This window comes from Typopeltis vanoorti, chromosome 23 (assembly GCF_054136105.1).
Source record: "Typopeltis vanoorti isolate ZY-2024b chromosome 23, IOZ_Tvanoo_1.0, whole genome shotgun sequence".
Taxonomy (NCBI): domain Eukaryota; kingdom Metazoa; phylum Arthropoda; class Arachnida; order Uropygi; family Thelyphonidae; genus Typopeltis; species Typopeltis vanoorti.
This window is the reverse complement of record NC_143571.1, coordinates 54,603,192-54,628,510: the sequence shown is the minus strand read 5'-3', so window position 1 is coordinate 54,628,510 and position 25,319 is coordinate 54,603,192. Positions and strand designations below refer to the sequence as shown.

Here is a 25,319-nt window from a genome sequence, read left to right as displayed (position 1 = left end):
TAACCAGACTGATTCTTCATTCAACAGCCAGACTGAGACTTACTTCATAACAAACGTCAAAGTAGTAGATGATCAAAGCGTAGAGGAAGGGAAATTAGGAGAAAGTAGTCAGGGAACAATCGCTGTGAATTTAATTGAGAAAATTGAAAGATCTAGAGGTTCCTTTAACTATTCAAGGTGGAACAGGAACAGAAAACGCGAAGTCAATGTACAATCGAAGCAGCAGTTTATTTATGCTCACTTCTTATATTTTCTTTTCAAGCTTAGAAGGGCAATAAGTGAGTTATTAGTTTGGGATTTGCCTCTTGTTATGAAGGCTGTACACATACTCACATATTGTGCAAAATTTGTGAATATTTCAGATAAAAATGGAATTTGGTCCAATACATTACAAGATAGCAGTGTGGTCAAATGTAAATGGAAGAATAAGGTACAGAGTAATGTGGGATACATGTTAAGTTCAACAGAGATAAGAGAAGGAAGCACAGCCAGTGACAGAAAAAGGTTTGTTCAATCTAGATATGACCTAAGGACCAGAAAGAATACAAGGTTCATCCTCAGAGGATTGAGGGAGAAGCAAAAAGAGTTTTTATAAAGGAATTAGAAAAACTTTTTTTATAAAAAGGGGGGCAGAGGGCTTTGTTAGATTCTGAATGAAGGAATCTTGCAAAGAAATCGATCATTCAGAATCCAACATATTAAACTTACAAAAAAGAGAAATACCTGCACATCAGCTAAAATTAAAAAAAGTGAAACTTCTTCACTTTATGTATAAAATTTGCATTCCTTATTTCATGTGCGATATATTTAATCTATTGTGTTCGTATTAAGATTTTTTAGAGTATGTTTTATAAGAGGGATAATCTGACTTAATTTAAGCCTCACTTAAGCTGTGTAAAATTAACTGTGAGTCATCAAATAGTTACTAAATAATAATTCTTGGAAGGTGTAAAACTACACGTGTACAGCATAACGCTGGCGGCAGTTGCTTAAACGGAACGTATATTGACGCGAATTCTGGGAATACAAGAGCATAACAGCATTGGGAAAGCAATGGGCGAACCCAAGGGGTGAAAAAAAGATATGGGTCGTGAGCATAAGAGACTCCGAAAAAGGGGGTGCTCTAACAAAGAATATAAGGGGGATGAGCGCCGTATCATTTTCCTGTTTGGTGGTTCGGAAGTTAACGGGCAGTTCGTGAAAGGGGGGGGAGGTGAAGCGTCTGTGCTTAGATAAGATGTCAGACAGCAGGCTTTCTTGAGATTGGAGTAGGATTCTACGCAAAGCTGAAGGTAAAATTTCCAGTCCTAGCAGAATCAAGCCGTCGCTGAAAAGTCCCATCAAAATGTTCCTAAAATGCAGAGATTTAGTTCGTTTTCAGCAGAAATAAAGAAGATAGCGTAACCCCTACGTTGGCGTATGGACAGCCAATAGAGAAGAAGTAACCAGACGTACATGTGGTGCTGAAAGACGCAGATGTCTTTCAGCACTACATGTGCATCCTCTCCGATGTTTCCATATCACAATGAAAATCAGATGACCAAAACTGAGCAGAGTAGTCTGACCAGTGCTCTTTATACAGTGGCACAACCACCTCCTAAATGTTAAATATTGTAGATTTAATATTTTAAATATGTGTGTAAATGAATGATTTAAAAGTAAATATAAGTAACTTTTAAAAAATTTATAGAACTTTGTTTAATTTGAAATTTTGCATGGAAGTAATCATTAGATTTTGTTCACTAGGTCTGCTTAACTTTGTGTTGGCATATAGCAAAGTATCTGCCTCATGCTGCTGCTGTTCAAGATAATTTTCATGTAAGTTACCTTTTGTTCTAGGTATACATAAAGTATAAGTAATACTTTATTCCTTTTATATAATGATGTTATGAACATTGTTTGCAATCCATATATTTTATGTGGGTATGTATTTAAAATTTGTCTTTGTTTCACTGTGTAAACCAAAATGTAATGATGTTAAATTGTACATATTTGGTCTGATGTATTAAAATAAAGAACTTTTATTATTAAAAGACCAGAAGATAAATGATAAAATATACAAAGAGCCAACAAGTTTCACTAGCCACTGTCTAGCATTTTCAAGGCTGAACTGGTGTGAAAACAAATGCATTAAGTTATATTTCAAACATGCACTTTAGTAACTGTTAGGCCGTTACATTTGATCATTCTGTTTGAAGGCGTGCATGTGTTCGAAAGCTTCAGTCAGATTCCGGTACATGACCACGTGTTGTGTAGTTTTTTGCATATTGTAATTCTGTCGAACTGAGAGAGATGATGAGATTTTTCCATATGTCTTTAAGAATGATACCCTGATTTCTATTTAAATTATTGCCTGTGCATAGTACCACAGCTGCTTCTTTTAAAGTTCTGTATCTGAAGTCATTCTCGATGTAAGGCATAGAACTGTTTTTCCAATCTATAATGTGATTTGATGTTGAGAAATGATGAGCTAAACCAGATGTGATGATTCTATTATGATTGACATCCCCCACATGTTCCTTCTGTCTTATTTCAAAACTTCTAGAAGTCTGACCATTGTAAGAAAGGCCACACGTGCATGGAATTTCATATACTCCAGGACATTTGAAGAAAGGTACCTCATCTTTAGGTGATCTTAAGATTTGTCTGATCATGGTAGTTGGTTTAAAAACCACTCTGATGTTATGAGCTTTTAACATTCTTGCCAATTTTGTGGAACTGAATTAATATATGGAATGACAGCTGTGGACAACATATTGGGGCACCGTAACACGTTGTTGGTGGTTGTCTTTAAATAGCCATTTGTTTAAAATGTTAGAAGGGTATCCATTAAGAGATAGAGTGTTAGCTATTAGTGACAGTTCTCTCTGCACATCTGTTTCTTTTGAAATAGACCTTAAGGCTCTATTACGGAGCATGTGAATGATGCTGTGTTTTTGTGATCTATGATGGTTGGACGAATAATGTAGATATCTACCAGTATCTGTGGGTTTCTTGTAAATGGACAGTTGGAAATTGTTATCTTCTCTCCTCACTAGGATGTCAAGAAAAGGAAGTTCTTTGTTCTTCTCTAGTTCTATAGTGAATTTGATCTTATTGTGTAGTGAGTTGATTTTGTTTAGAAACCCGAGAAGGTTTTCCATGGTATCTTTCCAGATGATGAACACGTCATCGACATATCTCCACCAAATTGACGGTTTTGGTACAATGGTGGAAAGAATATCCTTTTCAAGTTTTTCCATAAAAAGGTCTGCACATGGTGGTGACAGAGGACTACCCATGGCTAGACCTTCCAATTGTTTGTATACAGTGTTGTTAAATTTGAAGAAATTTGATTTCAGGCAATGATGAAACAGCTGTGTGATGTCTTGAGGGAAAAGATCTTTCAGAATGTTAACCACCTCTACGATCGGTACATTAGTGAATAAGGACACTACATCAAGACTAGCCATAATGTCTGTTTCTGATATTTTAATACTCTTGATTTTTTTTCTACAAATTGTTGAGAGTTTTTAATGTAGGTCTCTGTGTGTCTAATTGTTCCTTTCATTAATTTTGCCAGATGCTTTGCTAGTAGGTATGTAGGTGAGGACCTTCCATCAACTATTGGATGAAGAGGTACGTTTTCTTTATGAATCTTGGGAGCCCCATAAAGGCGTGGAGTAATAGGATGTAATGATTTAAGTTGTTTTTTAAGTTCATCCGACCAACCGGTCATATTGCGGATAAGAGTGTTAGATGATTACTCATGATGGGATTTTTATCTAAGACTTGGTAAGTGGAAATGTCTGCTAGTAACAAGTTAATCTTATCAAAGTAATCTTTCGAGTTGAGAATGACCATTGAATTTCCTTTATCGGCTTTTGTTATAATGTCTTTGTTGTTACGTAAGTTGCTGAGAGCTTTCTTATCATAAGGAGTGATATTAGGTACTAAATATCACTCCTTATTAGAATAATTGTACTCTTGAACCTGATAGCATTTGCTGTAGCCTCTGGAAGAGGAAAAAGACTTTTTTCTATCCCACATATGAAATCCATTTTAGGGATAAAATTAGGGGAGATGGCAAAATTGAAACCCTTTTTTAGGATTTCTGATTCATGATTAGAAAGCTTGTAATCTGAAAAGTTAAAAATCACTTTGCTGTTAGGCAGACTGTGATGCGACTGGAATTTTTTCTTATACAGAAATTCAAATTTTTTAATTTGTCTAATTTTACTCATTGTGAAAGTTTTTTCGTAGCTACGATGTAATACTTGGTCTATATCATTCCAAGTCATGTAGTCCAAACTGTTCGATATGTCATCAAATTGATCTCTGTACTTCACGTCAATAATGTTAAGCTCATACCTGGTATGTTGTATCCTTTCTCTTAATAGCGCTAATGAAGTCTTGTGGTATATTCTTTTTGCTGTTGTAGAGATTTCGCTATCATCCTGAAGTTCTTATTAGTAAAAGGGCATATCCAATTTACAACAGCAAAAAGAATTTTTGTCTTTTAATAATAAAAGTTCTTTATGTAATGATGTTAGCGTTATTGTATGCCGAACGTGTTTCATCTCTGATGTAAAGGGAGATATGTCTATTCTTAATATTAATGTTAAGAATGTTTTAGTATCAAGAAAATGCTGTCTACCATGCTTTAACTGTTTTATTTCATGGTTTTAAAATTCTGTTTATCTGACAGAATTAGAAATGTTTCTACAGAGCTAAATAATTTTCAGATGATTATAGGAGAATATATTCAGAATGTTTATCTGCATCATCGAGAGGAAGTTGATGGTATGATACCAGGACAAACTCCTGTTAAACGATGCATTACTCCACACTCACAAGTAAGTTATATAAATAAATCTCTTAACTTAATTTTTTATTCGTTTACTTTTATAGTTTTATCAGCAAGCTTGGAATGTGCTGTAGTGCACATTGCAAGCCTCTTGAATATGACAGTGCAAATGCATTTACAGTTTTTGGAAATTCTTTTTTTTTTTTTTTTGAACTACAACCAGACCCTTCTCATCTTCTGCTAAGCATTTTAAGATAAACAGTATGGTATGGTAATATAACTTAGTTTCATAGAAAAATTAATGTTATGATCAGCGACGTAACGAGGGTATGAAGCACCTGTGGAAAGTGTCTAACTTGCGCCCCCCCCACCTTCCCCAACCCCAAAATGATGAAAATGTTATACGTTTTGCACCTGTGGTGGGCACCTCTTTTGCCACGCCCTCATTACGGCACTGGTTATGAATGGGCATTTAATTCATTCTTCATAGTCTCCCATGTCTGTTAATTGAATGTATTTTCTGGTTAGTTTGTCTGCCTTACAAGGATGAGAAACCCAAGTTTTCAATAAAGTAAAATCTTGCTATTGCTATCAGGGACTGGCTAACTTACCTTGACTGAAATAACCCTTGTGAAAGTTCTTCTTATTCTAGATGGGATTTAATCCCAAGTCCTTCCTGACAAAAGGCATTACCATCATCACTTGACCTACAAAAGCTCTGATTATTGCATATGATAATTTTTTAGATATTATGCAGCAAAACCTTTCAACATATCATTGAAAAAAAAGTTTTTTTCAAAAAACAGCTATTTTTAAAGTGCAGTGTGTGTGTGTTCTTTTATTGTATTATTTCAAAGTGAAAATAAGAACATTCTTTTTTCCCTTAATCATAATTACGACTATCTTGTTCTTGTTTAGAAAATATATAAAATACTCATCTTAAACTGCGATTGTAAAATAAATGAAAATGTCTTGACTCTGTTTCACTCAAGAAAAATAAATTTTTTATATACAAATAATAAAATTTCTATATGTGTATATTTAATTCAATCATTCTCACTCTCATTTCAATGTAAATGATAAACAGATGCTTCAAGAGAAACATGTAAAGGACAATCTGCCTTAACAAAAACTTACTATCACATTAGCTTGGGAAATGAATACCTGTAATATTTAACTTCTTATATTACTCTGTTCCAAGACAGCATTCAATGTTTATTTGCGTAGTCAATATATATATAAATTACTTCAGTTATCAGCATCTTCCACAAAGTTAATAGGGAAAACACTCATGCCTCAAAATGAAAGTAACAAGATTGTATAAAATACTTGCATTTCCTGTATAATTGAAAGTTTGGTTTATTTACTGAAAAGGTTCAGTAGCAGAATACAAGGCGTGGTATATTAGCAGTGATTCACAGTAATCTGGCCTGGTCTTGTTAGATGAGAGAGAGTGTCTGCTCTCCAACTAGTAGGTTATGAGTTCCAATTCCATTATAGGACATAAATGTTTGTGAATGTCTTTTAAGTGGGAAATGAATTTTATTGTCCAGTACTAGACTACTACCCTGTTTGTTTTCGAAAGCCTCAGATGACTTGAAAACATTCTATGTTTAGTTTCTAGAGCAGGATTTCCAGATTATAATATATATATATATATATTTTATAATCTTACCTCCTTACCTCAGTCAACCTAAAGTAAAACACAACCTCCTTCAGTTCCCAGGAGTATACAAAATCATTTGCAGTTGCAGCAAACCTTATTATGGCCAGACAGAAAAGTCCATCTCTCTCTCTGCCTAGAAGAACACCAACGCTATATTTCTTATAACAGAGTCCGTGCTAGTGCCCTATCAAATCACGTTTTATTCTCGGCCAATACCAGTGTTGAAGGACGACAGAATCAAATAGACTGGAACTGAACTTCAAAGATCCATAAATGCTCCGATGAATTAGAAAGACGTATCTTGGAATCCAAAGAAATAGCTCTTAATCCTGCCTATCTAAACAGCAATCTCAGTTACAGCCTGCCCGATTCACATAGCGCTGTAATCCAGTTTTGGCGCATTCATGATATCATTTACAGTCACAGCGTTTCATGCCAGAACTAATGCTCGGACTCAATTTCAAACACAACTACTACTTGTTCTAAACTCTGTTTTGTCTAAAGTACAATATATTTTTAAGATGTTGTTTTCTTCATGGTACAGTATTCACCTGACGAAGTCGGCATTTCCGATGAAACTAGTAGGGAAACCTTATTAAATCTCTTGTATTTTTCTCAGTGTTTAAGTTAGTTAATAATTTTAAACACACACATATATATATATATATGTATTCCTGAGCTTCTACTCGGTTGTAATGGTACATTTTAAAGAATAAATATTTAATGACTTAAACCGAGATAAAATGTGAAGTTTTAATGAAAATGATACTAGTTTCAGCCTTTTACAGTACTCTTCTGGTATCCACTAAAGGTAGAACACAGTAATAAAAATTGAAGTTTCAAAAAACTGAGATTACAGGCAAAAAATGCAATACATAATTGACAATTTCAAGTTGAACTTGAAAAATACAATGTTTTTGTGTCAATTATGTATTGCATTTTTTGCTTGTAATCTCAGTTTTTTGAAACTTCAATTTTATTACTGTGTTCTATCTTTAGTGGATACCTGAAGAAAGCTGTAAAAGGCTGAAACTAGTATCATTTTCATTAAAACTTCATATTTTATCTCGGTTTAAGTCATTAAATATTTATTCTTTAAAATGTATTATATATATATATATATAAAATAAGTTTAATGACTATTACCGAGAGAAAAAAGATGGCAAGATATATTTAACAAGATACTACTAGTTTACTAGTTTTGTTACAAGAACATCGTCAGGTATCATACTCAAAGAAGTATATAAAAAATTACAGAGACTTAAATTGTACTAACAGAACAAGTGAAAAACAGTAGCATGTTTGGAAAAAAAAAAAAAAAAAAAAAAACATGCTACTGTTTTTCACTTGTTCTGTTAGTACAATTTAAGTCTCTGTAATTTTTTATATACTTCTTTGAGTATGATACCTGACGATGTTCTTGTAACGAAACTAGTAAACTAGTGGTATCTTGTTAAATATATCTTGCCATCTTTTTTCTCTCGGTAATAGTCATTAAACTTATTTTATAATATTCCAACCGAGTAAAAATGAATTCTCCTAATATATATATATATATAAAATTGATATAAAACATTAAAAAATAATAAAACCCTTTAGTGAGTAAGAGGCACATAAAAAAAAAAATTAAAACTTTATTTCTGCAACTTTTGAGTATGTAAATGCTTATTGTTGTTATTATTATTGATGCCTCCATGTGGCTTTCACCCATTAAAGACTTATGTAAACCTATAATACATTTGTACCATGGGCTGACTAGGGTTTTTTTTTTTTCATTTCATGTATATATATATATGTGTGTGTGTGTGTGTGTGCGTGTTATTTTTTTGTTTATTTTTTACATAATTTAGAAACTCTGCTCTAGATACCAAATATGAAACATTTTCAAGCCATTTGAGTCCTCCAATAAATGGGGTGATTGTCATTGCTTCCTTAAAGTAAAAAATCCGATCACAACATCCTCTATTTGATCTTGGCTACTTTCACAAGTTTCTCTTCCAAATATTTTTTTCTTATCCTATTCTCTCATATATATTTTCATAAATCTTGCTTTGAACACTCAGTAGTCAAATTGTACTGTTATTCTCATATTAATCTGAATTTTTGTAGCTGGATATTATGATGGCTTTATTCAGTTCTGGAATTCAATCTTCTAAATTGTAGAAGGTTGAATGTACTGTAGCTATTGTAAAACTTTCATACATCTATATTGACTCGTTATTGTAATTCATGTTTTGAATGTAGTTAACAGTCTGTTTTCCTGATGATGTCCATGTAATATTGGATGAAATATATTGGAGTTTTTGAATGAAATTTTTTATATTTTTTTATTATATGTATAAGCCATGAAAGTTATTAAAATATTTGGCTATTAAAGTATACTTCTTTTTCCCTGGGTCATTGTTAATTTGTCCAAACTTTATGGCACGAGCAGGGCTGCCGAGAGAAATTTTCGGGCCCTGTGACAAGTCTGTGGTCTGGACCCTACTTAAAAAAATGCATCACTTTTGTTTAATAAATCACTTTTGTCATATAAAACATTAATCATTCATTTAAAAAAAGTGTACAATAAATTCAAAATTCGATACATTGCATACCATACAAAATACAAACATTAAATAAAAAGAAATTTTTATTGCCTCATCCACTTCCTCACTTTATGGTTAGCGAAATCTTTAATCACCTCGTTATAATCAATTTTCATTGCCAGGTCATGTTCTATTGATAGCAAAGCTAAGCCGTTTAATCTTTCCTGGAGATTAAAAATCATTGATGATCTACAGAAGCTCTTTGTTGCTGAAAGTTTACTAAACACTCTTTCACCTTCGGCAACTGTTACTGGTATTGTGCAAAAAATTCTGAAGTACATATTTTGGGAAAAACACTTGAAGTCGAAATTTATAAATAGTATTTAATAAATCTAATCCTGGTATAACATCTTTAAACGTGCCATTATAAATCTTTTTTATGTGATAGATTTCATCTTTCAGAGATGATGTTAAGTCTTTCGAATATTTATTTATTAAATTATTGCATGAGTCAGAAATTTCTTGATGATTCATTGTTTGAAAATTTAATATATGGTTAAAATAAATTCTGAATGTTTTTTAAAGATGTGAAATGCATTTGAAGTTGGGAAATAATTGTATCCAGTATAACAAAATCTACAGTTCTTTCAAAATGTTCTTGTGTATCATCACCATCTGCACTTTCTTCATCTGCTAGCTTTATTCTCTTCGCTTTCGACCATTTTTCGACATTTGGGGTTATACCCAATTCAATTGCAACAAGTGTAGCTTCAGAGAGAACATCTTGCCAATTATTTCTAAAATGTTCAAGTTCTTTCAGAAGAGACTCAACATTTGCTGTTGCAATATCAATTGATATGGTACTAGATTGCAATATTTTATTTCAGCTAAAGATTTTATTTAGACAGATGGCTAAAGAGTGTAGCGTCTGTCTAAAACAAAACACAGTATCATTCTTGATATGCAATTATCCTTTATCATTGTTGTATTATTACGAGAATTAAAACCATGCATTATAAAGACAGTTATATGACATGTCGGGCCCGTGACAAAAGTCTCAGACGTCACTCCCTCTCGGCGGCCCTGGGCATAAGTATCACTAAGAAATCAATATTAGAACAGAGAATATTAAATACTTCAATATTTCAGCTGTTAAGCAGAGACAGGCAGATAGACAGACAAATAATTGAGCAAATTTTGTTGCTTCCCTCTTTTGCATAATACAGCCCTCATCATGCATTTAGTCTGAAAGATATATATGGAGAGCAAGCAGCCCAAGATCAGAAGCAAGCCTCCAGGATGAATTCTTATCATTGGCAAATGAGATATCACTGCTCATATTTCTCAGGGATCAAATCTAGTTTCTTCACACTTAGAGCCCCTGAATCATTGAAGTTTCAGTTTTACTTTAGAGTAAGGCAAAACGGATGTTTGTTTCCTCACCACCACTACCACATGCCACCTCATTCAAGACAGAGCTGGAGTTATGAACTGTATTACCAAGTAGAATGTTACAGACAACTACCTGCATGTACATTGTTGGGGGTGGGAATCTCCAAGTCTATATATAGTTTGTGAGTATGACAGAAATTTATGTTATTGAGGAGAGTATTGAATCCCTAGTACTTCAGAGATATTCTGCACAGTGTTGTTGGAGTAATATGCATGCATTCAAAAAGTGAACATGCCAGTCTCTGAATGGTGTGTTACATCTAACTGATGTGCAGAGTTTCTGTGGAATGATTTAGAATAAATTCTCACTATAGAAAACCTATAAGTACCAATTAGGGATATGACTTGATATAGTGGATTTTCTTTAGGATTAACTGTGCATTTATTTATTCATCTTTTTAACTTCCTTTTAAATATTTAGTTGAAATAACAACAGGTAGAAGATTAATTAATACATCTTTGGCTGTGCAAACTTTATTAGCATAAACAACAGGAAAAAGTTGTTTTTTAATAGTTTAAAATATATGTTGCAATTTTTTCCTCCCTAGAAAAGTGAGCTGTCATCTATGGACTATTCAAAAGAATTCATTAAACAGGAACTGACTGAAAAATTATTTTTGTAAGTAGTTTTTTTATATAATTATCAGTATTATACCAATATGAATCATACAGATGATGAATAAGAGTGTAAGATAGCCCTTATCTTACACTTGATTTTACATCAAACTATTCTTCAGTTCAAATTTGTATCTAGAAGTTATTGTTGTACTAGGCTTATTATATTGTAGAGTTCAAATCACAAGTTGCCATAGTGCCTGAAAATTTTGTAGTTGCATCTAAAATTTGAAAAATAGGTATTGTATGTTTTTATCAGTTTAAAAATTTCATTTTTATGATATTTGTTCAATGTAAGTATCAGCGATGTTGGCATTATTACTTAGGAAGCAATGACAGCCATATTATATCATCCACCCATAAATGGTGCTCGTGCATTCTCTAACATTCTGACAGATGTTTAAAATCAGTTCTTTAGGTTTTCACTGTTTTCTGATACAAAATCAACTTTACTATAAATGTAGTGATTTGATATTAAATATAATATTAAACAGTAGTATTTCTTTTCATTAGGGGAATTTCAGAAAAAAATAAAAATAAAAAAATTCAAGAAATACCACTTATTTATTTCTTATAAAACTTAAACTACCTTTCCTTATCCACTCTCTTAAGGATGAAGGCCATCCTTTATCAATATCTGGAGTGTATAGGATACATTGTCAGCATAAACTCTTGTTATGGATAATCTGGTGGAGCTCAGCTAAATGGAGAGAAGAAAGGTTATTCACCAAATCATTGATGCTCTACAGAACATTCCTAATTTAAATAAATTTGGATGAGAAAAACTGCCAAGTATTCTAGGAGACTTGTGATCCTTCAATTAAATCAACCAAAAAACTGGCCACCTTTGATTGCACTTAGAACATACAATCAAAACAATTGAATACTTGCCTTTGAATAATTCTTATTCAAATTTGTTTACCTTTGTTATCATAATCCCTGAAAAATGCCTCAGTGTTGGCAAAACATTGAATTAAAAAATCTGTTGTGTTGTGATAAACAATGAGAAGTATCTAATATGCATGCATGCAACATAAAAGCAATGTGGAAATGTTTAGACTTGAAAGTGTAAAGTCCTAGAAAGGATGCTCTCTAGTACAGCAGATAGCCTACATTGTTGCACAGGAGGTATGAAACTGCCCGCATCTTAGTTGGCAGTTTCATACAATCATATTATGTTAGGTTAGATTAGCTTGTAAGATCCACTACTGATTTTTAAAAAAATAACATGTTTGTACTAACTGCGTTGGTTTTCTACCATTTGATTCTACATCTTGCTAGACTTGACTGACCATAATTGTGGCAGTGGAGGTATTTTTTATGTTGTTGCAGATGGACATTGGTAGTCCTTAAGATGATAAGTTACAGGTTTATGTATACCTGGAAGTGAGTGTGGGGGGGGGTTTACAGGAGTGATGAATAAGAGTAGCCTGGTGGGACTTGAAGTGAAAGCAGTACTGTTTAAGTTATGGCTATTTTTTCCTGAATTGTTCTAGACATAGAGAAAAGTATCACCATTACTGTCATCCACATGTTGAGAGGATATCGTGGATTGGAAGTATTTTGCTAACTCTGTTAGAATTGTAGCTATTAAATAGGATGGAGTGACAGATACAGTTTTTATCTGTGAGGGAAGAACAGGGGTTGGTGGATCTGTAGTTTTTTAATACCATATTACCATTGACAGTGTATTCAGGGAGAACAGGCAGGACTGGATGAATGGTGAATATTTTAATGATTGCAGAATGATTAACTCTGACCAGAATAGAGATCATGAATGGTGGTAAAGGTAGTATAAGTCATACAGGCAGTGGATTGAAACTGTTTGGTATGAGGTAGAGGTTAGCAGGACAGAACTCGGTTAAATTTGCTATGGGCCAGGGTCATCTGAAGAAGACTCTGAACTGCATAAATAGATAAACTTTATGGACACAAGTAAGACTGTGGGAATATAGACCGGATAGAGGACAAAGCTTACAAGACAAGGGGAAGACTAGAATTACTGAGGGATAGGTACCTTAAGCAGTGCATGATGGAAAGGACTTGTGGTTAAAAAATATTGGATCTAGTAGTGGCATCTGAAAATCTGTATATAAATAAGGTTTTTTCCTCTACAGAATCTTCTTGGAAAGTAGCAAATTATGGGGCATCATATCTTCCATAAAACTCAAGCATTGTTTTGGGTGTGGATAATGTTTTTTGCAATCTGGTCCCACCATGAAGATGCTCTACTCTTGTTTTTAACTAAAATCAACAGCTTACATTTCCATCTCAACTTCACCATAGAAGTAGAAAAAGGTGGAAAATTTGTTTTCTTAGATCCTTTTCTCCAACTCTAATTCTAGTGCCTCTGTTTATCACAAACTTACCTTCACTGACCACTGTACATAACAATATTTGGTGCATCATCCATCTCAAAAAATAAGTATAATCAAAATCTTGTTAAATTGAGCACTGGCTGATCCTCATGATCTCAAACTAGAATTGAACATCCAGTATATTTTGCAATAGAGCAGCTTCTCCCTATGGAAGATAAAGTACATTTTTTAAATATTTTGAAATTATGAGAATGCTCTTACAAGTCTGCTCCTAAAAAATCAGAACCAGTACACAGAGTACCAATTCCTTTCCAAACCAATCTCAAAGATAAATACAAACTAGTACTTACATTTTTTTTCTTTCCAACAAACTTTCCTCCTTGTTTATAAACAATCCAAGTTCCCTGCGATTTCCATCACTTTTAATTTGGATAGGTGGGACATTCTTTTGCAAAATGATTACTAGAACATCAGTTGTATATCACCTGAGAAGTCTAGAACAGCATGGAATCAATGCTCACCACAGAATCTTCTGGTTGAGAACTTATATACTTCATCAGTGCCACTTCAAATTTGAATGCTTGTTCAAGGAGAATATGCTAAAGTGTTACCACACCACCCACATTTGAATATTAATGATTGCCTCTACTGGGAGAGAGTCTAATTCTTATCTGTCATAAGCAGTAATTGTTTTTTAAATCAGAACTCATATCATTTTAAAATTGATTGTTATTCTTCTACCTTGTTTGATTTGTCAATGCACTGAAAACGATCTGTTAGATTCAGATTGAAATATTTGTATTAATAAAGGGTTTACTAATTTCTTTTGTTTACGTGCTTCAGTAATTGAAATCATGGTAAAGCTTTGAATAAAAAAAGCTATATGTGAAACCATAAGACAGATGATTATGATACACTTACGAGGGTAGTCTGAAAAGTTCTCGACCGTAGATGGCAACACTATTGGCAAGATGTTTTTTTTTTCCAAGTTGATACATCTTTCATAAGCATTCATGTAAAATCGCAAGTTATTCTATCAAGTAGTTTGTCTTATACGGCTGTCTGAAGCAAAAGTGTCAGTATCCTTTGAAATGGATAAAATTTGAGTATCGTGCGGTTATAAAATTCTTTGTAAAAGAAGGTTTAACACCAAAAGAAATTCATTCAAAGTTCATAAAAGTTAATGGTCACACTTCTCCTTCATTTTCGACAATTAAGAAATGGGCTGCCGAGTTAAAATGTGGCTGTATCAGCTATTAAGATGATTCACGTGAAGGATGTACAAAAAAGTGTAACAACACCAGAAATCATTGATCAATTTCACGATATGGACTGGATGACTAGCGAGTCAAAATGTGTGAAATTGCTGAGACTGTAGGCATTTCAAAAGAATATGTAGGATATATTTTGCATGAAGAATTGCAAATGAAAAAGCTTTGCCCAAGATGGGAACGCTTGCTCACAGCAGATCAAAAACGCACTCACATGAAAATCTCTGAACAGTGCTTGGAGCATTTTAACAAGAATAAAACTGATTTTGTGCATTGATTTATTACTATGGATGAGAAGTGTTTACACACCAGAATCCAAACAGCATTCAAAACAGTGGACAGAAGCTGGTTGCTCAGTGCCAAAGAAGAAAAGTCAGTTCCATCAACAGGAAAGTCATGGCATCAGTGTTTTGGGATGCTAAAGGCATTTTGTTTATTAATTATGTTGAAAAGGGTAAAACAATAATCGTGGAATATTATTCCAATTTTTTAACCAGACTAGATGAAAAACTTCATGAGAAAAGACCCAGTTTGCAGAAGAAAAAAATCATCTTTCATCAGGACAATGCATCTGCCCACAGAGGTGTTTTGGCAATGGGAAAATTAAGGAATCTGCACTATGAATTGTTGGAACATCCACCCTATTCTATGGTAGAGCTTTGAATAAAAAATGGCTATATGTGAAACTATAAGACAGATGATTATGATACACTTACGAGGTATATGATAATCATGTGATACACCTCGTAAGTGATTTGGCTTCCTCTGACTTCTATCTGTTCCCAAAACTAAAACTCTTCTTCACTGGTGAGCTTTTTTCTTTGAATCAAGAGGTGATTGCAGTAGAAGGATATTTTGCTGATCTTATTGAGAACTACTACATGGATGGGATAATGGTGCTGGAACATCATTGGAATAAATTTATTAGTCTTAAGGGAGATTATGTTGAAAAATAAAAATAATTTTGAAATTATAAATTCGTTTTTCCTCTTTAGGCCGAGAACTTTTCAGACCACCCTCGTAGAAGACAGCTTGCGAAAAAGGGAAAAAAAACTATGGCAGAGAAATTAGTAATGCTATGGAATTGGTCAAAAGATGTCTGAAGGAAGCTAAAGCTGACTGCAAACATAGAAGTTGAATGAATGAATAAGACATTGATGCAAGAGCTGCATAAAAAGAAAATGTTGTGGACCAATATGAGGGAAAAAGGTGATGACCAGGTTCAAGAACACTATAAAAACTAGGCTAGGAGAATGTATAGTGTGGAAGGCAGACTTAGGCTATGAAAAGACGTTATCCTTATAAGCAAAAGGAAATTAGAGATTTTTTTTTTTTTTTTATTTTCTGTATGGCATAATAGATAAAATGACCATGGAAGAATAACATCAGTGAATATGACACCATGAAAGTGTCAAATGCTTTGCAAATAGCTGAGTTGCTAAGCAATAACTTTATTAAAGTATCCCACATAGACCCCATTAACTCTCTGGGTTCTGAGATGAAACTAGATGAAAAGAGATGGATGAATTGGAGATATTAAAGTTATTGTAAGAGGTTGATTCAAACACACTAGTGAGATTGGATGGGATATTATTAAGTATGCTGAAGGCGTGTATCAGAGAATTAGCAGTGCTGCTGACTTGGTTATTCAGCTTGATTCCAAACATGAGTACAATTTCTAATGCGTGGAGAGGCAAGATAATTCCATAATACAAGGATAGAACTAAGGCAGTATGGACTCTTAATCATTCCAATATGTTAAGGTACCATTCTGGAGTAATCATTTAGAGAGGCTAATCATCATCATCAAATTCCTGCCATGTACCCTCAAGGGGTGTACAGGATATGACAGTACTACATGAAAAAATTACATCATTACTAAATTCCTATCTACAATTTTCCTCCAAATCACTCTGTTACTTGTCAAGACTCCAACATTATCAGATCTTATATTTCTATCGTCTAAGGCACTTTGTACCGTATCAATCCACCTATATCTTGGTCTTCCTCTGGGTCGTTTTCCTGCCAACCTGGCAGAGAACACTTGTTTTGCTAATCTTTCCTCTCCCTGAGATTAGCTCTGCTAACGCATTCCTGGATGCTGACAATGTCAAGTTCTTTCCTAATATCCTCATTTTTAATATGATATTGCCATTGATGCCATCTGTTCACGCCTCTAATCTTTCTCAGGACTCTCATATCTGCGGTCTCTAGTCTTTGGTCAAGTGTTTTACTTCTGACCCAGCTCTCAGATCCATAAGTTAAAACTGGTTTGAACACTGTCTTGTATACAGCTAATTTAGTGTTCGGACTAATTTCTTTCTTATTCCATATGAATTTATTCAATTGACTTCCCACCATACCAGCTTTGCTGATTCTGTTGTCTATTTCTATACAGAATCAGCAAAGCTGGTATGGTGGGAAGTCAATTGAATAAATTCATATGGAATAAGAAAGAAATTAGTCGGAACACTAAATTAGCTGTATACAAGACAGTGTTCAAACCAGTTTTAACTTAAGTTCTAAATTAAGCTAAATAAAAGCAGAGAGGCTAATTAGAATCTATATTCAAAGCTAGGTTGATGCCATCTTGATCGTCTATAACATCATTGTTAAAGGTATGCCTTGCTTTATCATTTTGCTCACATTGTATAATAGAGTTACTGCAGAGTTGGATAAGGGGAATGGGTATATTACAGTGCTTTTTGTGGTATACCCATTGAATGGATATACTACTCATTCAATGCAGACACATTAAATTAGCTTAAGGCAAGGCTTGATTAGCTTTATGTTTGATAGTGTGTACCTCTCACAATGAGTCTTTTTACTCCATGCTGGAGGTTGTTACACAAACTTACAGCAATGAGTCTACAAATATGCTTATGGCATGTATAGGAAAGTGGCTGAATGCGGGTATCAGAGAGTAACATATAGAGATGCTAAGTCTTAGAGAAGGAGGGCAACACCAGTGGTACATAACTTTACACTTATTGACATTGAATTGACAGCCGTTATCATTTGCCCCTTCCAACCTATTCAAATCATTTTGTAAGTGCTCTGATTGTGCTGCTTATCTTTGTGTCATCAGCAAACAATTGAAGATCTGTTATGTCCTTCCCAATATCATTAATGTATATATATTGAACAACAGTGGTTCAAGGACTGATCCCTGCCTGGAGAACACTGCTGGTTACCTTAAATCTGGTAGATTCATATCTGCTTTCAGATACCTATCTATCAGCCACACAAATATCCAAGGCAATAGTTTATATTCCAATCCATGTTCTTCAGTTTATGGTATTATTAGACTTTGCTTTAACAAAGTCCAACAATATCATCCTTTATCTAACTCAATCATAACATCATTATAAAATATGAGCAAATTGCTTAGATGATCCCTTTAGTAAAAGAAAAAAAAAATACTGCTTCTTTCAAAGTATAGCTTGTCTGTAAGTCCATTTCTGTATGTACGTTCTTATCTCTTTTCTCAATTCTGGACCACCACCACTCCTGACATCCTAGTAGCATTGGCAGCTATGTTATCGAAGTGCTAAGTATTTTATAATTTATGTATATATAAACTGAAAAATGATTTACAAAAAAATGTAGGATTTTTTAGTCTGGAAACATCATCACACATATTTTTCATTTTTAAAAATAATCAAGAATCCACCCACCTGCAAATTTAAGCAAACATTTTTTTATTATTATTTATTTATTTATTTTATTTTATTTTTTTGTTCCTTCAGAATAACTGGAAAAATTCAGAAGAAGATCCCTTCTGCTATGTCTGGTCCTGGAGGAGCCAATGTCTTTCCAGTACTACCCAGTTCCTACATAAATTTCAAGAATCCTGCTTTAGAATTTGTAAAAACTGTCTGCAAGGTACATTTGTTCATTTCTTTTGTTGTATTCAGTGGTGTAGCTAGAGCTTTTGCTGCCCTTCTCAATACACACCAAAAATACTACAAAAAAGTCAAAAAGACGTTTAGCATTTCTGACAATCTGAGGCTTAGTCACCGTCACCACAGGTCAGACTGGCAGGCGTTTTTGTCGTAGCTCCCTAATCACCGTAAACTCCCAAACGTGCAACAGTATGATAGATTTGTTTAAATCTAAACTCTAGACCAGGGATGGGCAACTTTTTTAAGTGTGCATGCCAAAATCGCCAAATCTTTGATGCAAAATTTTCTTACATGCCAACCGAAATTTTGGGGAACATATTATTATTTGGTGTCTTTTAAGTATTGGGAAGACCTTTTCAAATAATCAAAAATCAATTCAAGATTGAATTCCATCACTAATTTTTACTTAAAAGTCCTTCTACCCTGTTGATAGCATGAATATTTTTTATTTACATTTAAGTGTAATTCTAGCTGCCATATAAAGCCGCACAATTTAAAGACACAAATTTTAACATCAAGAGTAAACAATTATTCTGAATTTTTGTTTTTTATAAAGATCAATCGCACATAAGTTTTTTCAAGTTTTTCCAATATATTACAGTGCACAATCTCATAATCGTTTTACTTGACTAAAACGATTATGAGACTAAAGCACTAAAATCAGTAAAACAGTAAAATTAAAGATATAATTTTATTACTTCTTAATCCCTTACGAGTAATACATAAAAATTACAGGCAAAATAAATTGTTATTTTACCTACATAATATATTACACAGAAATTAATCTTTACCATTTTTAACAGAAAACATCAAATCAAAACTAGGAAAAATAGTAGACATTTTATTTATATTAAATTTATATTAATGACAGATAATAATTATATTATCTGTCATTAATATAAATTATTAATGACAGATAATTTATATCAGGTTTATATTTTGTAACCTAGAGATATACATGGGCTACTAGTTTCATCTGTAAGGCTACTCCTATTACGAGACTTAAAAAGTTCATCACTGAAAACAATGATTCACAAGAATATGTAGATACAAAAATGGATAATAATGCTGTTGCAAGGGTTTTTAAACGTACAAAAGTTTTTGGGAATGGCATTCCAAGAGTTCTCAGTACCTCTTTTTCCGCACTTCTCTCTGTTACTACTGTTTCTAATCGTCTAATCGCTCCTTTTCAATATTTTCCAAGTCAACTCTGAGGTCAAAAAATTTCTGCCTCCAAATTGAGCTACTTTGAAAATCAATCAACTGTATTTCAAAATCATCCACGAAAATATCTGCAAGTTTATTTGAAGATGTTTCCGTGTCCTGTAGTTTGAGGTTCAAGTCATTTAAATGTTCGTAAAAATCAGATTAATCTGCAAAAAACATCAGTTTACAAACCCACACGATGTCATACATTTCTTCATAACACATTTGTTGATTAGTCAAAAAGAGATTTATCTCATCCAGGTATTCAACAAATCATTTCTGAACAAGACCTCGACTAAGCCAACGAACATTGTTGTACATTATTAGTCCTTTGTACACCGAATCCACCTCATTCAATAGATCCTGAAATTGTCTTTTATTCAGCGCACGTGCAGAAATGTAATTAACAACCTTGGTTACTGTTTACATCACTTCTGGAAGTTCCTTTAGGCCAGTGTTTGCACATAAATTCTCCTCATGTAGGATGCAATCAAAACCTATCAGTGGATGACCAACATATTTTGCAAACAGATTTACAAATCCTGCTTCCTTACCAATCATGCTGGGCACATCATCTGTTGTGACAAATACCACTTTTGAAACATCAGAGTATCAAATAGATAATTCGTTCATAACTGCTTTACATATTTCAACCCCACTGATATGCTCAGGTAGTGTTACAAGGTTAACCCTCTCTTCGCATACTTCATCATCCCTACAAAATCGAGCAAAGATCACCAGCTTAGCTGATTATATAATGTCTGTGCTCTCATCAACAAATACAAATAGAAAAAGAACTTACATGAAGCCAAATCTTTTGTTAATTGTTCTCCTGTATTCCTTTCCAACTTAAGTATTCTATCCTTAATTGTTTTTCTACTCACAGACAATTCTTTAATGCACTGAATAATTTTTACTTTTTCTGAAAGATTGTCAAAAAGGAAAGGAACACATTTAGCCATGCTTCTTTAATATACTCCCCATCACTGAGTGGTTTTCCATGTTGGGCAATAACTTTTGAAACCTCCAAACTAGCAGCAACTAAGTTGGAATTAGGCCTACCTGGAAATAAATTTCATCAATGTATCAGACTGTTTTTTGTCTTGCTCAGTTCATGAGAAATTAATTCTCTTTGTTCTTGTTCACTTTTATTACTTAATTTCTTATGAACAGTTTCAAAGTGTCTCTTTACAGAAGAAGTCTTACAAACAACTGATTTGGAACATAAAATGCATAATGCTTTTTTATCTTTCTTAATCATGCCAAATTTTTCAGTCCAGTATTCTTTAAATTCTCTAAAATCCTTCCTCTTCATTTGAATGTCGGTGTTTCTTTGCTGGTGGTTGTGAAATTCTGCTCAATCTGTAAAGAGCAGGAAGCAAATAAATAAATATATATATATATATATATAAGAAAGCAATTAAATAATTGCTTTCTTTATACAACTTTTAACTTGAATGAAAATCAGATTATGGGGTGTAAAAATGTGGACAGAGACATATAGACACTGACAAAAATTATAATTTGGACTTGGAAAATCTCATCATAATCACTCTCTGCATATGCCAACCAAGTTTAAGCAAACCAAAAATTAGTACAATTATAAGTCGACCTACACACATGCAAATGAAAGAGAAGGGTACATGCAATCTAATCACGTGCAGATAACACTTCATAATCCTGAATATTGATAATACATTTCACATAGCTTTAAAAATAACTTACCGTATTTACTTGAATATAACTCGCACCCCTGATTTTACTTTATAAAAAAAAAGAAATTGAAAAGTTTTGCGTATACCTCGCACAGGAAAAAAAAGGGTTTAAATACAGGATGAAAAATTAAAACTCACTTAACTAACATTCATAAAAAGTGTTATAGTTTATTAAGGTTTAAATACGTTTCAGGGCAATAGTAACTTACTTCTAACTCACTAACCAACTGTGGTTTACCATGGTAAACCACACTCCCTCCCCAGTAGCCAATAGTGACTGCAGACACGAGTAAAAACAGGCCATTTTATTGTATCACTGAATAAGGTACAGAGGCATTTTCAGTTTGTGTAATATATTTCTCAACAAATAGTGCAATTAGAGACAACTGAATAAAAATGGCACTAACTAATGAATCACATGTCCCCCTTCCCACAGAAACTGTGCTATTTAGACTCGAGCAAAACCATATGTTGCACCGGCAAACACGATATCTAACTAAAAACTAGATTTCCCCCCAGCTCAAATGCAAGGCAGCAATAAATATAAATGGAAAGTGTTAAAATTCGTAACTATGTTAAAACTAAGAAATATATCGTGAATATTTTTATGGCAGTTTCAGATATTGAATTTGGTTGAAGAGAATTAGCATTTCAATTCAAAAATTGTTGGCTTGCTTTTATGTTTGACTTGCGTGATCTTTTTTAATACCACACCAATCATATGCACGTTTTCATAGCTGCTCTATCTTTACTTGCCTAGTACTATAGCTGTCTGTTCATTAGTCATTCATGAAGGATTGTTCATTAAGTATCTCAAGTCTTGTAAATTACTGGTAATTTTTGCTTGAAATAATGGGAAAAAAGATGGCACTATTTGGGTAGGATATACACAAGGAAACTGCTCTCTAGGCAGGAAATAGCAATAGCAATCATGGTGTGAGATATATGCGGGAATTTTACAAAAAAATCTGAAAACTTTAGTTTCCAAAAAAACCCCACATATATCTTGCACCACGATTTTTAGCTTTAATTTTGGAGAAAAAAGTGTGAATTATATTCAAGTAAATACAGCATGTTTATGGCAATGTAAAGGAAATTTGCTTTTATATCTTAATAAGTTAAACATTAATTGACAATAAATACTTCCAATCCATATTTTAATGACTTACGATTTAATAAAATCCAAATTCACATATACACACACTTTAGAAAACGGATACATTCTTTATGAAACACGAAAAGATATATCAAATGATGGTAAAGAAGTCACGCCACGTCTGGCTGCCTGACAAATGATGTAACAACTGAACTGGGTGAAACTTGTACATCAGTATATCACAGAGATAGATGGCTTGGAAATAGAATCTTTGTTTCTTATTTTCTTATTACTTATTATTACTAAAATAGTTGGTAGGGTTTGCTTCTTTATTGCATTTTTATTGGGTATCGCTGTACTTAATAAAATTGTATTATATTAATTTAAAATATACAAGTCAGCGAAGATGTTTGAAATGTATTTATTTATTTAATTATTTTTTAAGGTGAGTCCTGGATTCCATGCCAGGAAAAAAGTTGTTGGCGTGCCACATTGGGCACATATGCCAAGGGTTGTCACCCCTGCTCTAGACTAACCATAGATAAAGAATACAATAAATATGTTTTCAACAGTGTCAGTAACAACCCAAATGATATAAATGTGTAACAGATTAAAAAAAAACTAATGATGAATCAGGCATTTTAGCAGTTTTTAGGGTAAATACGGAATCATGCTTGTTAATTTTTATACATGCATCAAAAGGGTTAAGAAAAAAACCCTAATATAATAGGGAACCGCAGAAATATTATTATTACCTGGACCCTAAAACCCTGTCGATGGCCTTAGTTATATGCAAAATTAGAAGTGCTACTACATGAAAGGAGTTTACATCATTACTAACTTCATTTCAACAAGAAGAAAAAAAACAATATGTTTTTGCAAATGTGTACTGACTGTGCGGTGCCTGCTGCTGAGACGCAGCCATGACAGTATAAGCAATCGCTTTATCATGCATTTTATTATTTTATTTTTAAGAATTCGAATTATAGTATGATAGGGAAATGTAATGGTTTTGTTATATTTATATTTTGTTTATTTTAGTTGTAAGTATAGTTGTTAAAAACTAATTATTAATTAAGTAATAAATTTACTAATTTAACATAAATAAAAGAATCATCGACAAATAAAATTGTGTCTCACGTGAAACCCCAAAAAAAGTTCCACTGGGGCAGTTCCCCCCCCCCCCCCCCAGCTACGCCACTGGTTGTATTTTGTTTATTTATTTATTTATTTTTTTTGTTATGTGGGGATTAGATCCTTCTTAAAAACAAATGCAGTTGTTTAAAGTGATGTGGTAATTTTAAATATTTTCTTTTTGGCCATTTGAAATTTTGTACAACATTTTAAATAATGCACTGAATAGCTGCTTTAATGCATAGATTTTAACAGCAGTTTGTCACTTTCAGCACACCAGTTAAAACTGAATGAGTTCTAAGTGAATATCGTCACTAACTGCTTATGATACTACCTTTATAGAGTAGGCTTTGTTTGTTATTTATTTATAATTTGAACATAAAAAAAAAAATGTATTCCCACAAATCAGCTGAACATTCTCATGAGTGTTTCAGTCCACCTAACCGAATCGGTTACTATTATTTTATTATTATTATTATTTTTTTTTTATGTTGGGCCCATATACAGGAGGTTGGCTGGTCAACCTATAGTATGTTAGTACCGTATATGGGTGATGTGTTGACAGCACTGCATGATTACATTTACATTATTACTAATCTCCTATCAACAATTTTCCTCCAAATCAGTATATTATTTGTGAGCACTCCAATATTGTCATATCTAACATTTTGTGCTTCTAAGGGACTTTTGACCTAGACCTTGGTCTTCCTCTGGGTCTCTTTCCTTCCATCTTGCCATCAAACATCTGTTTTGCTTACCTTTCTTCACCCATTCTATTTAAGTGGCCATACCACCTTAGATTAGCTCTGCTGACACATTCTTGAATGCTGATAATGTCAAGTTGCTTTCTAATATGATTCTGCCATTGATACCATCAGTTCATTCCCCTAATTTTTCTCAGAACCCTCATATCTGTGGTGGTCTCTAGTCTTTGATCAAGTGCTTTATTTCTAAGCCAATTCTCAGATCCATAACTTAAAACTGGTTTAAACACGGTCTTGTATACGGTTAGTTTGGTGTTTTCACTAATTTTTTTCTTATTCAATATAAATTTATTCAGCTGGCTTATTCTGTTGTTTATTTCCAGATTTAACCTGCCATCTTCTCTAATTCTCACATTCACTAAAAACTGTGCCTAAATAGATGAAAGAAATATTTTACTTGTTTATAGGATCTCCATTCAGAATGCAGCTGAAGTTTTCTATGCTCCTGCCTATTTTCATAGTTTTGGTCTTTTTATTGCCATGCCAAATTTGTTACAGCTGCTATTCAATTTAGTTAGAGAATTGTGGAGACTTGCACCAGATGTCTTTAGGAGTACAACATCATCTGCATGATGCTAAGTAACAAAGAGCTATGTTTGGCATCTCCAATTCTAATATTAGACCTAATGCCACTGTCTTTCATAATGGAATCCATATAGATGATGAATAAGAGTGGAGATAATGTGCATCATTCCTTGTATTACCCCTGATTTTACATCAAACCATCTTCCTGTATTTCCTAATATATTGCTCTGCTTAATGTTTCATTCATCCCATACATTTGAAATGCTTTGAAAAGCTTTTATCTGGGCATCTTGTATGCCTTTTCCAGATATACAACACTTAAATACAGATCCTTATCA

General features: G+C 33.2%; 1 protein-coding gene across 1 annotated transcript in view; it reads left to right on the top strand.

Moving 5' to 3' along the window:
• PolE1 (DNA polymerase epsilon catalytic subunit 1) overlaps positions 1-25,319 on the top strand; it is a 415,552-nt gene that overhangs the window by 364,564 nt on the left and 25,669 nt on the right. The window contains exons 46-49 of the mRNA XM_090412775.1: positions 1,747-1,818; positions 4,725-4,835; positions 10,981-11,051; positions 18,386-18,521. Coding sequence (XP_090268901.1) covers positions 1,747-1,818; positions 4,725-4,835; positions 10,981-11,051; positions 18,386-18,521 — 390 coding nt within the window. The remainder of the gene's footprint in view (positions 1-1,746; positions 1,819-4,724; positions 4,836-10,980; positions 11,052-18,385; positions 18,522-25,319) is intronic.